This window comes from Myxine glutinosa, chromosome 8, assembly GCF_964187855.1.
Source record: "Myxine glutinosa chromosome 8, kmMyxGlut1.1, whole genome shotgun sequence".
Classification (NCBI taxonomy): Eukaryota; Metazoa; Chordata; class Myxini; order Myxiniformes; family Myxinidae; genus Myxine; species Myxine glutinosa.
Genome location: NC_136268.1, coordinates 89,053,431 through 89,068,026, shown reverse-complemented (window position 1 = coordinate 89,068,026; position 14,596 = coordinate 89,053,431). Strand labels below are relative to the sequence as shown.

The 14,596-nt window shown below is 49.4% G+C and overlaps 1 protein-coding gene across 7 annotated transcripts in view; it reads right to left on the bottom strand.

Annotated features, from left to right (window-relative positions):
• RASSF4 (Ras association domain family member 4) overlaps nucleotides 1-13,669 on the bottom strand; it is a 67,246-nt gene extending 53,577 nt beyond the window's left edge. The window contains exon 1 of one of the 7 annotated variants that reach the window (XM_078783476.1): nucleotides 13,450-13,669. In XM_078783476.1, the coding sequence (XP_078639602.1) occupies nucleotides 13,450-13,469 (20 nt within the window). In that variant the 5' untranslated portion in view covers nucleotides 13,470-13,669. Of the gene's footprint in view, nucleotides 1-13,034 lie in introns of all 7 variants that reach the window. The other 6 variants (XM_078783478.1, XM_078783477.1, XM_078783473.1 and 3 more) reach the window with 6 other exon arrangements.
• Nucleotides 13,670-14,596: the final 927 nt, after the last annotated feature.

Here is a 14,596-nt window from a genome sequence, read left to right as displayed (position 1 = left end):
CTGGCTGCGGGGTGTAAGCATGCGAATGGAGCATTGACGCGAACCGGGTTAGCGGTTAGAGCGACGTATAGCCGAATCGGGCCTTCGGTGCGAACCGGGCAGCTTTGCGTGCCGCGGGGAACCGCGGCGGTTTCGAAAGAACCGCCGTGAGAGATCCACGCCGGGCCGCGCTTTGAACGGCCGCGTCCGTGCTCCACTAAGCAGAGCGGGCGGCCCTGTAGGAAGGGTCGTCACGACAACCCTTTGTGGTTGAGGCGTTCCGGCAGGTCGAAATCGGGCCATTGGACGGATCCGTGCCGAGATGGTGCGTGGGATCTCGGCCCGGGTAAGCCCCCGTCCTTGCACCGAGTGCCGGACGCATCCAGCCGCCGGCACCAAGCAACCCGCATTCATTGCTCGGCTTTACGAAGCCGAGCTTTAGAAATAAATTGGCGCACCGAAAGGCACTAGTGAGTAGACTGTGATGATGAGGATAGTGTTTTGGACCCGAAATTAGAAAAACAAAATTTGATGATTGGCAAAGGATTGGCAGAGTGATGATTGGTAATGGTAGAGTGATTGGCAGATGATTGGCAAATTTTTGATTTGTTGAATTTGGACAAGCAAAATTTATAGTGAGAGATACCCGATGTGATGGGATGGCAACTCTGCCATCTCTCACAGTGGGGGCAAAGGAGCAATAGATTTATGGGGTTCGGCAGTGAAAACTAGCCCGGGAGGGTTAGGATATAATGATAGGGACCTAGAGATGACCTTAGGTAACGGTAAGATTAGGTAGTGACAATGATACCTGTAGTGGGGACGCAGGTAGATTAGTGTGGATGATAATGACGTGGTATGTGCTTAGTTTAAAGGGAAGACGGGGAGCACTAAGTTAGCAGGGCACCAGGTAGTTCAGATGATGCCGTGTGAGTGTTGGAGGTGTATTCAAGTGTATAGAGCAGGGTATGAGTAAATGATTGTGAGTTGTAGTGTGATTGCACAGGTGTGCAACTGAACAGGTGTATGGAGCAGTGTTTGAGTGAGTGATAGTGATGTGTATTGTGCTGACCAAATGGTCCAGGAAGGAAGGAGGGTGCAGGTGGCACCAGGTGTGATTGCACAGGTGTGCAACAACAGGTGAATGGAGAACAGGTGTATGGAATAAATGGTCTGGAGTATATGGAGTATTGGAATGGATGGTCGTGGAGTGAGTATGGTGGAAACTGTGGAGTGGAGTGGATGGTGCAAAGGTGTGGATGGGGGAAAGGAGGATGGACGCCATCACGAATACCCGGGGAGGGTAGTGTAAGAGTTTGGTAGAGGGTACAGGTAAATTGTGGTTGGATATTGGCATCTGTGGTGCGTGGTGGAAGAATGGTGATTGAATGGGTGCATTAGTGTTGTGGAAATGGCTGGGCGTGTCGCCTGTTAGTGTGTGTAGTTGGTTTGGGCACTCCACCACTGTGAGGATGTCTGCCAGGTGAGGCCGCAGGTGGGCTCTGGGAGCCGGTAGTTGTTGTGGATGGGGCCCGAGGATCCGGAGGACGGACCCGGGTAGCCCAGTGCCAGAGGGCACCGAGGGGTGACAGAGCCAGGAGGGGCCTTCCCCAGTTAGATAGGTTAGGGTGAGGACCTAGGTAAGCTCGGGTGGCAACTACAGTGGTGGAGGCGTGCAGGTGGGTAGACCTGCTGGGAGAGCTGCATGACCCAGCCCGGAAATTGTGCAGGGGCACAGGGAGTTGCATCGGGGGAGTGAGACCCCAAATTGAGAAGCACCACAGTTTGGTCAATGGGAATTTGGTTCTTAAAACCACATAGAGTAAGATGGCCAATGGATTGGCAGGGAAAGACCCCGGGTAGTGTAAAGTGTGTTAATGTCATTTAGAGGATAGTTAGGATTAAGAATCTCCTCGCACCATCTACATCCACTCACCTGGGGTGACGTAACTCCACACCATGCCATGTTTTTATTATTTTTATTGTGCAAATGTCTGGAATTTGAGACGCATCATGACGTGGGTGTGACATTGTGCTTTGTTGTTCCATCTCTCCCTCCTTATGAGGATTGATGATGAATTGGGTGATGGCAAATTTTGAATAGAGGGATTGTGGAGACGAATTTGGTATAGGGGAAATATGAGGAAGACGTGACATTAGTGACGAATTTGTAAAGGTGTAGATTTTGTAAATATGGGGTAAGGGCAAGGGTAGAGTAGGTGACAGGGGGGGTGACGTACGGTAGGGACGAGCTTTCTCACTTCGCTCTCCGTACGCACTTCGCCTTGCATTGCCTTATTGATGTGTACCCTTGTGACCTTACCCCTCGCTCATCTGTCTTTTCCCCCTTTTGTCTCCCACATGAGGACTGTGCGCCACTGGGCGCCGAGGGGAGCGTGTGGGAGTCCGCCATTGTGCGCCCGGAACTCCCAAAACCAGCTGTCTGCATCGATGCACCACATTATGGACCACATGTCCGTGGCTGAGCACCACTTATGGACCCCATGGTTTGGGGCATGGCCCCTCTGCTGGAACCGGCCATGAAGGCCCGAGATCTTGCTGGCGGACCTTGGCCACAGGGCACCTATGCCCCACAGGTGAACCACACTAGTCGGCCCTGTGGGCCATAAATAAATAACAATGGACACGTTGGGTGCATTTTATTATTGCAAATAGGCCGCCAGCAAAGAAGATGACAACAACTGAAAGATAGCAATAGCCAGCAGAGGGAGCCGAAGAGCAAGAGACCACCAGCAGGGTTAGGCGTTGTTTGGTTATTTTTATTCATGAACAGTGATGACTGTGCACTGATTGGTGCTTGAGGGTGTTTTGGTGCGTTTTGGGGGCTTCATGGTGCGTCGATGCAGAGCAGACTGTCTCCCCCCCCAAAAAGAACAATCACAGGTCCTGGGTTAGTTTTGTAAATAAAATAGCGTCGTTGTAAATAATGCGCCCCCACCGTAAATGTATAGTTTGAAGACCATTCCGCAATTCGGTTAGCTGTGGGCGTGAATCTGTTAGGCAGGGTGCAATGGAGCAGCGGGACATATTTATTTATGTTTTAAAACTGTCACACTCAGGGTCAGGTTAAATGTAGAGGGAACTACACCTACGTGCCACACTAAGGTAAAAGTTCATAGGCCCGGGACGTGCCTAAGGGGAGGAGGGTGCAGTGTTGTGGATATGAGAATGTTCTTTTTTTATTGTTGTGTAATTAATTGTTGTAAAATGTCACCCTCCTTCCTGCATTTGTTGTTGTATAAAGGTCAAAGGGCGTTCCCGTAGTTAATTCCATAAAGCATACACGAAGGACACCATATATCCCTGTTCAGTAGTTATATCCTTATTATGTGTATTAGGCTAAGGATTTGTCTTCCATTAATTTAAATACTCCATTGCACCAAGTGAAATAAGAGTAGATCCCCTTTCATTCATATTCCCCTTCCAACAATTGCCAACTGTTCCCTCCGCGACTCCATTCGCCACGAGGTCGGCTTGGAGAAGAAGGGGGAGGAGCTGCCGACTCCTGGGCGTGCCCTCCCATCGTCATCAAGGGCGGAGCCAGAGGGCCGTGCCGACCAATCAGGGCCGAGGCAAGCTGACCGATGGGCGTGTCCTGGACACCAGCGGCTTGATCGCCTGAGGCGCTATATAGAGCGCGCGCGAAAGCCTGGAAGTTGTTGTTGGACTAAGCAAGAGAGGAAGAGTGGGACTAAGAGTTGGACCAAGCAAGAGAGGAAGTTGTTGGACTGGGTTGGACTAAGAAAGAGAGAAACAGTCCTGGAGTTTGTGAGAGAGGGAGAGAGAACCCGTCACGCCAGACCCCCCACCAGCAGCGTTGGCTCCACCAAGGAGCTCCGACCCGTTACCCCGCGCACACGACAGGATCGGTGGCATCGGCGGCCGTCGAGGTCCAGCCTGACGTCCCGTGCGGGATCAAGCTCCAGCCAGCTCCGTGCCTTCCTCCCCCTCCAGCCACCCACCACCTGTCATTCCTGCCTGCAATTTCCACATTCGTGTACGTGAGTTTGTTCTGTGTGTCTTGTCCCAGGGTATTAATTAAGCCTGTTTAGATAAGCTAGCGATTTTCACTGTGTCTCTGATTCTTCTGTAAATTATTTTATTATCCTTCCTTCTCCTTGGTTACTTTTGGTTGTAAATAGAAATAAATTATATTCGTATTCCCGACTTCTGTCTTCCTCTTCTTCACATCCATGTCGCCTTTGTCTTTTCCCTCATTGAATATCTGTGGCACGATTCGGCCAACGTTCAGGAATCGGGTTAGTCGGGGTAACTGTTCGGGCGCGGCGGCCATCCGCTCGGCAAACAACATCCTCGCCGCGGTCCCGTAACAATATATATATATATATATATATATATATATATATATATATATATATATATATATATATATATATATATATATATATATATATATATATACAGTGGAACCTTGACTTACGAGTTTAATTCGTTCTGTGACCGAGCTCGTAACTCAAATTGCTCGTTTCTCAAATCAAATTTCCCCATTAAAATGCATTGAAATGCTATTAATCCGTTCCAGCCCTCCAAAAACCACACCAATTTTTTTTAAAATATACAGTATATATAAAAATATCTCGCGCTTTATATTTCACCTGTATGCAGCATACAAGTTGGCAGGATGGCCTGGACTGGAGGTACGCACACTTGACTCTAAAGTCTAAACTGTCCAGCCTGGGTTTGAATCCCGACCCAGCTATAACCTGTCATGGGTGAATCACAGGCAGGGTGATTCATCAATGTGTGTACCGCTAAACTGGGCGCCCCGTTTGCGTCCCATTAGTTGTTGGATGTTAAGGATCTCACCGTGTTTTCCACAAAGAGAAGGCGAGCTATCGCCGGCACTCTGAACAAGTTGTGGCCTGGCATGGCATGAACATGAAAACATGAACATGAACATGAAATGTTCGACATGAACATGAAATTTTCCAAAATAACCAAAATGCGAAAACAAAAATGCAGCGCTATACGGCAGAGATACTGTACTTGCATGGCAAGATAACCACGTGACCGGAACCCACCTGGCGGCGTAAACTCAAAATAACCAACATGCGAAAACAAAAATGCAGCGCTATACGACAGAGATACTGTACTTGCACGGCAAGATAACCACGTGACCGGGTGGCGAAAGCTCGTAACTCAGATCACGGCTCACATCTCAAAGCAATAAACCGCCCGAGCGACGGCTCGTATCTCGAAAAACTCGTAAGTTGGGGCACTCGTAAGTCAAGGTTCCACTGTATATATATATATATATATATATATATATATATATATATATATATATATATATATATATCTATATATATATATATATATATATATTGTTACGGACACGGCTTAAGATGTTATGATAGGCCGAGCGGAATGGCCGCCGTGTTCGCACAGTTTACCCGATTACCCCCACTCACCCGATTCCACCCGACGTTGACCAAATCGCGCTATGCTAAATCAATGAAGGAAAGGACACAATGACTGGGATAAATGAAACGACGCAAGGGGTACAGTTCTCAAGACCTCCGGAGGAGGATATAATTAGTGGGGGAGAAAAGGGGTAGATTACAAGGCAATGAGGTAAAGACACAGAAGAGATAGGCACTTAGACACAATCTTATCTATCCCAGACAGACCACAGACAAACGGAACAAGACTGACTTACACAGGGATTGATGGCAGGGAAGGACAGGCAGTCGATAGCACAAGGTGCACCTTGGCTCAGGGACAGAATCAAGCACGGTCCAGTCCAGAGATGCGGGGAGGTGTCACAGCGCTCGGAGGTGGCGTCCTTCTCTCTCCAAGCTGAGGGCGCATCTGACGTCACCTCCCTCTTCCTGCGCATGCTCAGCGGGGAGTGACACGCCCTCGGCTCGTTGGCTCCGCCCCAGATGGGATCGGTCCGCCGCTTCTATTGGGTGCGGGGGTTACCGGGCTCCGCCCTTGACGAGGGGCTGACAGCGAGCCCCTACTTGGTAACCCCGTCGAGCACATGGTCGATGGCGGCTCGTTGGAAAGGCTTGGTGCCCTCCCAACACCCCCTACCAACCAAGCCGGAGTGAGGACGCACACTCCCCGTGCCGCCGCCGCTGTTGTTGTTGTTGTTGTTGTACCATGAGGAAGAGCTGCGGGGAGGTATTGGGAGGTCCTAAACTTCCTAACGGTGCCATACAATCACATTCTGGTGCAACGAAGAGTCAGAATTAATGGAAACGAGTCCTTAACTGACATAGACTAAGAATAACTAGCAAGATGTCCTATAGTTGTCTACGTGAGATGCGGTGGACCTGGATGCGACATTTAATGGGGGAAATAGGGGGAGGTCGGGTCTACAGAGTGTTGTTTACAGAAAATGGGACTAGGGAATGGGGGATTGGGGATAGTTGGGAAGTATGGAGGAAATAGGGGAATATTTACAAGCGGATATGGATGGAGGCCAATCTCATATCCGCAACATTGCACCCTTCTCTACCTCGGGGCGTCCCGACCCGATAAATTTTTACCTACGTTAGTGTGGCACTCAGATGTAGTTCCCTCTACTATTAACTCAACCCTGAGTGCGACAGTTTTACAGATGTTCACAAATGAGTAAATATGTCCCCCTGCGACGTTGCACCCTTCTCCTAACAGAAACACACCCACAGGATAACCGAATCGCGGAAAGCATTCTCAAACTAAAATACAGCCGGTAGGGAGCATTATTTACACAAGACTGATATTTACACTACGATCCAGGACCTGTTCTTTGAGGAACACATGCAGATGTTATGCATAGAGAGAGAGCACGCATGCCAGCATCGATACACCAACCCACGAGTGCCCTGTGGCCCTACGGCCTTTAATAATGTGCAGAGCACCCCATCCAAGCACCAAAAGCACCACCCCATACACACAGTCAGCACCATCCGGTGCACCAATAAAGTGTTCATAAAAATGCACAATTAAGTGTCCATGGTCACCGGTGGTGTCGCAGCCGGCCGATGTTCTGCCGCTGGTCTTGCCTTCTTGGAGTGCACTTGGCCTTCTGGCTTCTTTAGAAATAAAGAAAGGCGCCAACCGCGTCCATTTCTTAATTGTGACCGTCAGGGGGCCAACTAAAAGTGGTTCACCTGTATGGCATAGGTGCCACGTTGACCCAGAGGTCCATCCACGGGTGGTGCTTGCCCGCAAAAGAACTGCGGTCCATTGTGGGCGGCCACCAAAATTGCGGTCCATATGGTGTATCGATCCAGGCAGCAAGCAGCGGAAGTACAGGCCCACAACTGCGGAGCCAGCACCTCTCTCTTCCCTCTCTCTGCCCCAAAGCCAGATCCTCGGAGGTGGGAGACAAAAGAAGACAAGTGAGTAAGGTGGTAAGGGCGCAAAAGTGCACGCAATACTAGGTAATGCACACTAGGGGCACATGGGAACCAGGTGAGACAGGTACGTTCCTACCGTATGCCCCCCCCCCCCCACCAGGTAACCTACATTGCCCCTCCCTTACCCCTTACGGTATCCACAAAACACAACGCTACCCATAAACATCTACTTTACACATCAACAAACGTCCCTACTGTCTTCCCCGTTCCTCCCATAAACCAAATTTGTCTTCTCTCCCTCCTAACCAATCAAATTTGCCATTTCCAACTCTCATCAAAATTTGCCATCTCCAACTCAACATCAAAATTTGCCATCACCAATTCATCATCAGTCCCTCCTAAGGAGGGAGAGATGGAATCACCCCAATGTCTCATCCACGTCGTGATGCGTCTCACAAATCCACACAGCAATTCTCACTTCCTGCAACACAAAACAAAGGAACACAGGTGTGGAGTCATCATCATCACCTCAGGTAAGTGGCTGCGTATGGTGCGACAGGTTCATCAATCCTAACTATTTCCTAAATGACTTTAACAACTTTACATTACCCGGGGTCTTTCCCTGCCAATCCATTGGCCAACTTACACTATGGGTTCTAAAAACCAATTCCCATTGACCAAACTGTGGTGCTTCTCAATTTGGGGTCTCACTCCCCCGATTCATCTCCCGGTGCCCTCGCACAATTTCTGGGCTGTGACGTGTAGCTCTCCCAGCAGGTCTACCCACCTGCACACCTCCACCACTGTAGTTGCCACCCGAGCTTACCTGCTCCTCACCCTAACCTAACTAACTGGGGAAGGCCCTCTCGCACTCTCACCCCCTAAGTGCCCTCTCTGGCACGGGCTGCCCGATCCACACCCGGGATCCTCAGGCACCCACTGACACTAACGGCTCCCAGAGCCCACCTGCGGCCTCACCTGGCCGACATCCTCACAGTGGTGGAGTGCCCAAACCAACTACACACACTAACAGGCTACACGCCCAGCCATTTCCACAACACTAATGCACCCATCCACAATACCATTCTGCAACCGCACCACAAATGCCAATGTCCAACCACAATTTACCTATACCCTCTACCTAACACTTACACTACCCGCCCCGGGTACTCGTGAAAGGGGTCCACTCTTCCCCCATCCACACCTTCGCACCATGCACACCACTCCGTACCACTTACTCCAACTCTCTCCACACCACTCATTCCAATACTCCATGTATTCCACACACCTGTACTTGCACACCTGTGCTCTCATACTTGGTGCCGCCTGCACCCTTCTCTCCCCCAAGCGCATTCGCGCTGATCCACAACACTCACTGCTCCACACACCTGTCCAGTTCTCACACAGCATCATCTCGTCTAACTACTCCCCTCTGAAACTTGCGCTTCCCAGTCATCCCTTTAACTATTGCGCTCCCACGTCATTATCATCCACACTAAACTACCTGCGTCCCCACTACAGGTATCAGTCACTAACTAATCTTAACGTTACCTAATGTCATCTTCGCTAGATCCCTACACACAATATCCTAACCCACCCGGGCTAGTTTTCACTGCCATACACCCCATAACTAGTGCTCCTTTGCCCCCCTCTTGTGAGGGATGACAGAGTTGCCATCCCACCACATCGGGCATCTCCCACTACCAATTTTGCACATCAAATTTCAACAAATCAAAAATTTGCCAATCACTACTCATCATCTGCCAATCATTACTGCCAATCCTTTGCCAATCATCAAATTTTGTTTTTCTAATTTCGGGGCCAAAACACTATCCTCGTCATTACAGTCTACTTACTAATGCCTCTCGGTGCGCCAATTCACTTCTAAAGCTCGGCTTCGTACAGCCAAGCCATGAATGCGGGTTGTTTGGTGCCAGCGGCTGGATACGTCCCGCATTCGGTGCAGGGAAGGAGGTTTACCCGGGCCGAGGTCCCACGCACCATCTCGGCACGGAGCCATCCCATGGCCCGATCTCGACCTGCCGGAATGCCTCAACAAAAAGTGGTCGCCATGACGACCCTTCCTATCGGGCTGCCCGCTCCGCCTAGTGGAGCACGGACGCGGCCGTTCAAAGCGAGGCCCAGTGTGGATCGCGTACGGCGGTCCTTTCGAACCCGCCGTGGCTCGGATCCCCGCTGGTTCTCGCGGCACGCGAAGCCCGGCACGCACCGAGGGCCCGATTCGGCTATAAGTCGCTCTAACCGCTAACCCGGTTACCGTCGATGCCTCACCTGCATGCTTACATGCATACGCTACCCCTTTCTTGCCCATACATCCAGCTGTTCCCATGCTCCTCGTCGTACCTTCTCTAACACACCCAGGTACACTCATTCCACTCACAGCCTTGGTCACACACCTGACCACCGAACACTTTGGCACACATTCGTTGGTCGCACACCTCACCAACACACCTCTTCGCGCCCCTTCCTCGGTCACCTCCTTTGTGACAATCACAGGTGTGCTTTCACTCGCACACCCAACCACGTGCCTCACGACCAACTCAAGTGTGCATTCCCACACACGCTCTACCATTCCAGGTGTGCTTCCTTTCTCACCTGTCACAACCAACTCACGCTCCGTGTCACTCTTACTACTCTCACCTCCACTCTTGACAGCGCACTCACCCTTACTCTCGACAGCGCACTCTTTCCTCATGCACCCGTCCGTTACACACCTTTCTCGCGCACACTCTCCCGTTACACCCTCTGTAACACTCACCACAGGTGTACACTCTTCCTTACTTTTGACAGCGCACTCTTTCCCCATGCACCTGTCCGTCACACATCTTTCTCGCACACCCTCTCCCGTTACATCCTCTGTAACACTCACCACAGGCGTGCATTCTCCCTTTACACCCTCCCTAACACTCCTCACTACGCGCTTCCATGTGCTCCCTCGCACACGCGCTACGACCGACTCACTCTCGACAGCACCCTCACTCCTTGGCACGCACTTTTTCCTCACACACCCCAGAGTCGGACTTTCTCGCACACCTCCTTTTTCGCACACCAGACCTGTCGCACACTTCACCAACGGCCTCTCACGAACACCCGGGTCCATCTCGACCCCCAAGCTTATTAAATCACCTGGCGCATCATACGCACGACCATATTGGTCACCACTTACACCGGGTCCTCTTTCTCTTCGCTTCTCCTCCATCACCTGCGACTCCCTCATCCGGTTAATGAGCACATCATCACGATCCAAACACAGACTTTGGACCAATTCTTTTACTTCCTCCTTTATCTCTTTCTTATCCTCTCTCCGTCGCTTCTTAATTTCGCTTACCCCTTCTTCCACTTCTTCTAATTTCTGCTTCACCTCTTTTATTTCCCGGTGCGTCTCCTCAAGCTCGTCCTCTAAGGCCACCTTGACCGTTTCTATGTGCGTCCTCACCTGCCGGTCCTTCGTCTCCATTACCTCTACCACCTTGTTCATTTTCCTCGTCAGGTCCTCATGTACCGTCTGACACTCTTTTTTAATTACCCCTACATCCTTTTTCATCTCCTTCTGTGTCGATTTTAAACCCTCTATTACCGCTGTGTTCTTCTTTACCTGGTCCCCTAACTCCTTTTGTCCCACTGTCAGTTGTTCTACTCCCAGCGTCAACTCCTCTATACCACCTTGCAATTTTACAGTCCCCTTTCTCACCTCCTTCTCCATGCGCTCCTTACAGTGCCTCACCTCCTCGCGCACTCCTCCGACCTCCTCACTCACACCTCTTCTGATCTCTTCTCCCATCACTTGCATCTCCTGCCCAGATGCCACCCTCATCTGCTCCATTTCCTCCCTGTGAGCATCCAATTTAGTTTCTACCCCCATTCTGACCCCCTCTATCTGCTGCCCCATTTGTTTAACTTCCCTTTCCGCTTGGTCCCTCATGTCCCTCAATTTGCCTTCCATACTGTTTTCTAACCCCTCTAACCCCTATTTCATCCCTTCCATTTGATTCTCTTGAGCGGCCATTCGGTTTTCTACCCCCGTTAACCCCTCCTGTATTTCCCCTAATCTATTGTCTAATCCCTCAAATTTGTTGTCTAGTACCTCAAATTTGTTTCCTAATCCCTCTATTCTACTCCCTAACCCTCCGATCTGGGCCCCCATCCTTTGTTCTAACCGTTGGCTATTGGCCCCCATGTCCTCCCTCAATTTCTCGCTATTGGACCCCATTTCGCCCCCCATTACCCCCATTTTGCCCCCCAATTCGTCCCTCATTGCCCCCATACTGTTTTTCAAACCTCCAATTTGGTCTCCCATTTGTCCCATAAGGGCCCCCATCATTCTGTTTTCCATTTCTTCATTATTCTTGTCCATAAGGGCCTTCATTTGTATAAAAAAAAGGTTCAAATCCACCGGTGGCGCTACTACGGTCGCGGGCGCGGTCGCCGTGGCCATGTGCGAGGCGCCATTTTGCGCGCCCGTAACCTCGTGCGCGAGGACGCCATTTTGCAAACCTGCCGCCCTCACTGCTTCGCTCTCCTCTTGTCCCTCAATTTGGTCCTGGATCGACCCTGCCTCACTCTCCTCTACCGGAACCCAGCCGTCTTGATCCGCCATAGCGCGACTTTCAAAATTCGGGTTTTTATTTTAAAACAAAACAAATTTCACACTGCTTGTAATTTTGAGCGCGTTAAGCGCGCTTCGGGTCCAATCTCACTTCCCGACACCAATTGTTCCCGACACCAATATATTTATATATATATATATATATATATACAGGGGGCTGCAAAAGTAGGTATACAGTAAGGATTATACCAGTATTACCAGTATTATAATCGTGGTGCTAGGATTCATTTAATACTTGAATTCATTTAATTCATTAAAATCATTATTACCATTTTAAATATTTTTATTTTCGTAATTTTTTCTATAATACATCAATTTTTTTTCAGGTAAAGTGGAAATTTAACGATGGCTGGTAATTCAACGGACGAGGAGCGCAAAAGGATTTTGAAACAGTACTGGAAGACAGAGACTTCTTCAGACAGAGACTACTTCTTTTTCTGGGGATGTGTAAAAGACAGGGTTTTCGCACACAAGCCACGTTCTGTTGATGCCATGATTCAGTTCATACGGGAGGCTTGCCAGGAAATTGATGCTGATAAAGACCTTTGTGCCAGAGTGTGCATGGGTGTCCACACTCGACTAGTGGAGTGTGTGAATGCCGGGGGCAAACAGTTTGAACATTTGAGGGATTAATATGTTTATTATTGATATGTTTATTATTGATATGTTATCAATATCATTGATATGCTCGTATAATCAATAAAATACGTTTTGTGCGCACGTTTTGTTTTTCATTACTGTATACCTACTTTTGCAGCCCCCTGTATATATATATATATATATATATATATATATATATATATATATATATATATATATATATATATATATATATATTAGTTTTAAAATGTTATCGTTATCTTGTTTGTAGGAAGGACAAAACTTTTAAAGCCATTTTAAGGAGAAAATTGAATCCACTCAAAAAAATGTCACCCTTCAGTTTTTACCTGCACTTTCATTTCTTGCAGACCTCGAAAAAGGCTTTAAAAGAAACATGTTTGTTGAAGTAATGTAAAACACCGGTACATGAAGAAATGAGCAACATGGATCAAACACTCATTCATTTGTGTTAACATCACAATGATCATAGGTACCGGTGCGTTACTCCCAAATGGTCCATGTCGTCCTTCGCATGACGGAAATAAAGGCAGATTAAAAAAAAGGGAAGGCGCTGTGATGGAGACGATGCATATTCTGCAGCCATAACACACATTCGAGCTCTCCCGATGTCCGCGTCACTCGTCCGTGTGTGGCAAGGCGTACACACGCACCTGAAGCCGGTCCAATGAACTAGTCGAGGCCCCTCACCCTGCCGATCTAGGCCGCAGGGCTCTCTCTCTCTTTCCCGGATCTCCAGGCTCCAGCGCAGCTCAGGGCGCTTTCATGCAGTCGGATTCCCGACGGGGTCAAGCTAAAGACAAGAGACAAACAGCCCCGTCCGAAGGCCGCCGTACCGGCGAGTGCGCAGCATTTGTTGAGGGAAAACGCGGGCACGTCGCCCGTTATTACCAAGAAGCGCTGTTATCCATGGCGTCCGGGACGTGCCGCCTCCGCCAAGGGTGTTCCTATCGCCCCGGGCTGCCTGAGACACGGCGAGACAAAAGGACGCGCGTCGAGGCCTCCAGGGATACGGGGCCGTAAATCAACCGGACGGGAAAGAAACGGTCCCGAGCGAGTCAGTCCACCATGGTCGTGATGGATCATTACCTGTCGCCGACGGGGTTAACTCATTCGTCCTTTTGTGTCCGCGTTTGTCTATCGCAACTATCGTCTATCAGTTTTGAGAGTTTGGTTAAGGTGGCTGCCTTGAGATCTTGGCTACAACTGTAAGACCACAACGATCTCCATACCTGCCACAATTATTATTCCCACACCTTCTTGTGGGGTCGACCTGGAAAAGTTCTTGCCCAAGGCTTTCACGAAGCGGCTGGCCAGGCATGACCAGTTTTGACCTTTCAAGGTGGTTTGGGCAGGAATTTGTAATTAGGGCGCCAGATATAGCTAACTGCTAGCAGAGCAAACACCCAGCTTAACGTCCATCGGGACTCTCGGTCACGTGTTTAGAAAGTTTGTTTGTTTGACAACCTCCTTTTCAGGTAGCCTCACCTCGAACATCATCCTCTCGGATTGGAATCTTCACCGAAATTGAATCCATTCGTCCTTGTCACGCACCCAAACTATCCACCGGGTTTCGTCCAAATCCCTCCACAACTTTTTGGGATCGTGCTCACAAACAGACAGATAATGGTGAAAACACAACATCCTCCTCGCCCACCTTTGGTGTCGCAGGTATAAAGGACAAAAATGTCTGATCGGCAAATCCACAACAACGGGAGAAAAGAGACGTCGCTTTGATAGGACAAATCCCATGGGAAGGTGCAGATGGGAATAATAAATAAATAATAACAGCCTCATCACAAAGCTGCAAAAGCACCAATTACTGTGAGGACAGCTGGTGCATAAATCATGGGTCGTCTCGTCCTACAGACAAAGAACGTTTGGGTGGGAAACCGAACACCTCGCTCTTCGTGATCAGACTCCATGACTCCCTCCATGGTGTTATTAATGGGAGAACCTGAAATGCAGTAACAACAAACTGCACCCGTCAAGGAATGGCACTAATTGCACATCTCGGTGATATAATAATTATGGTTAT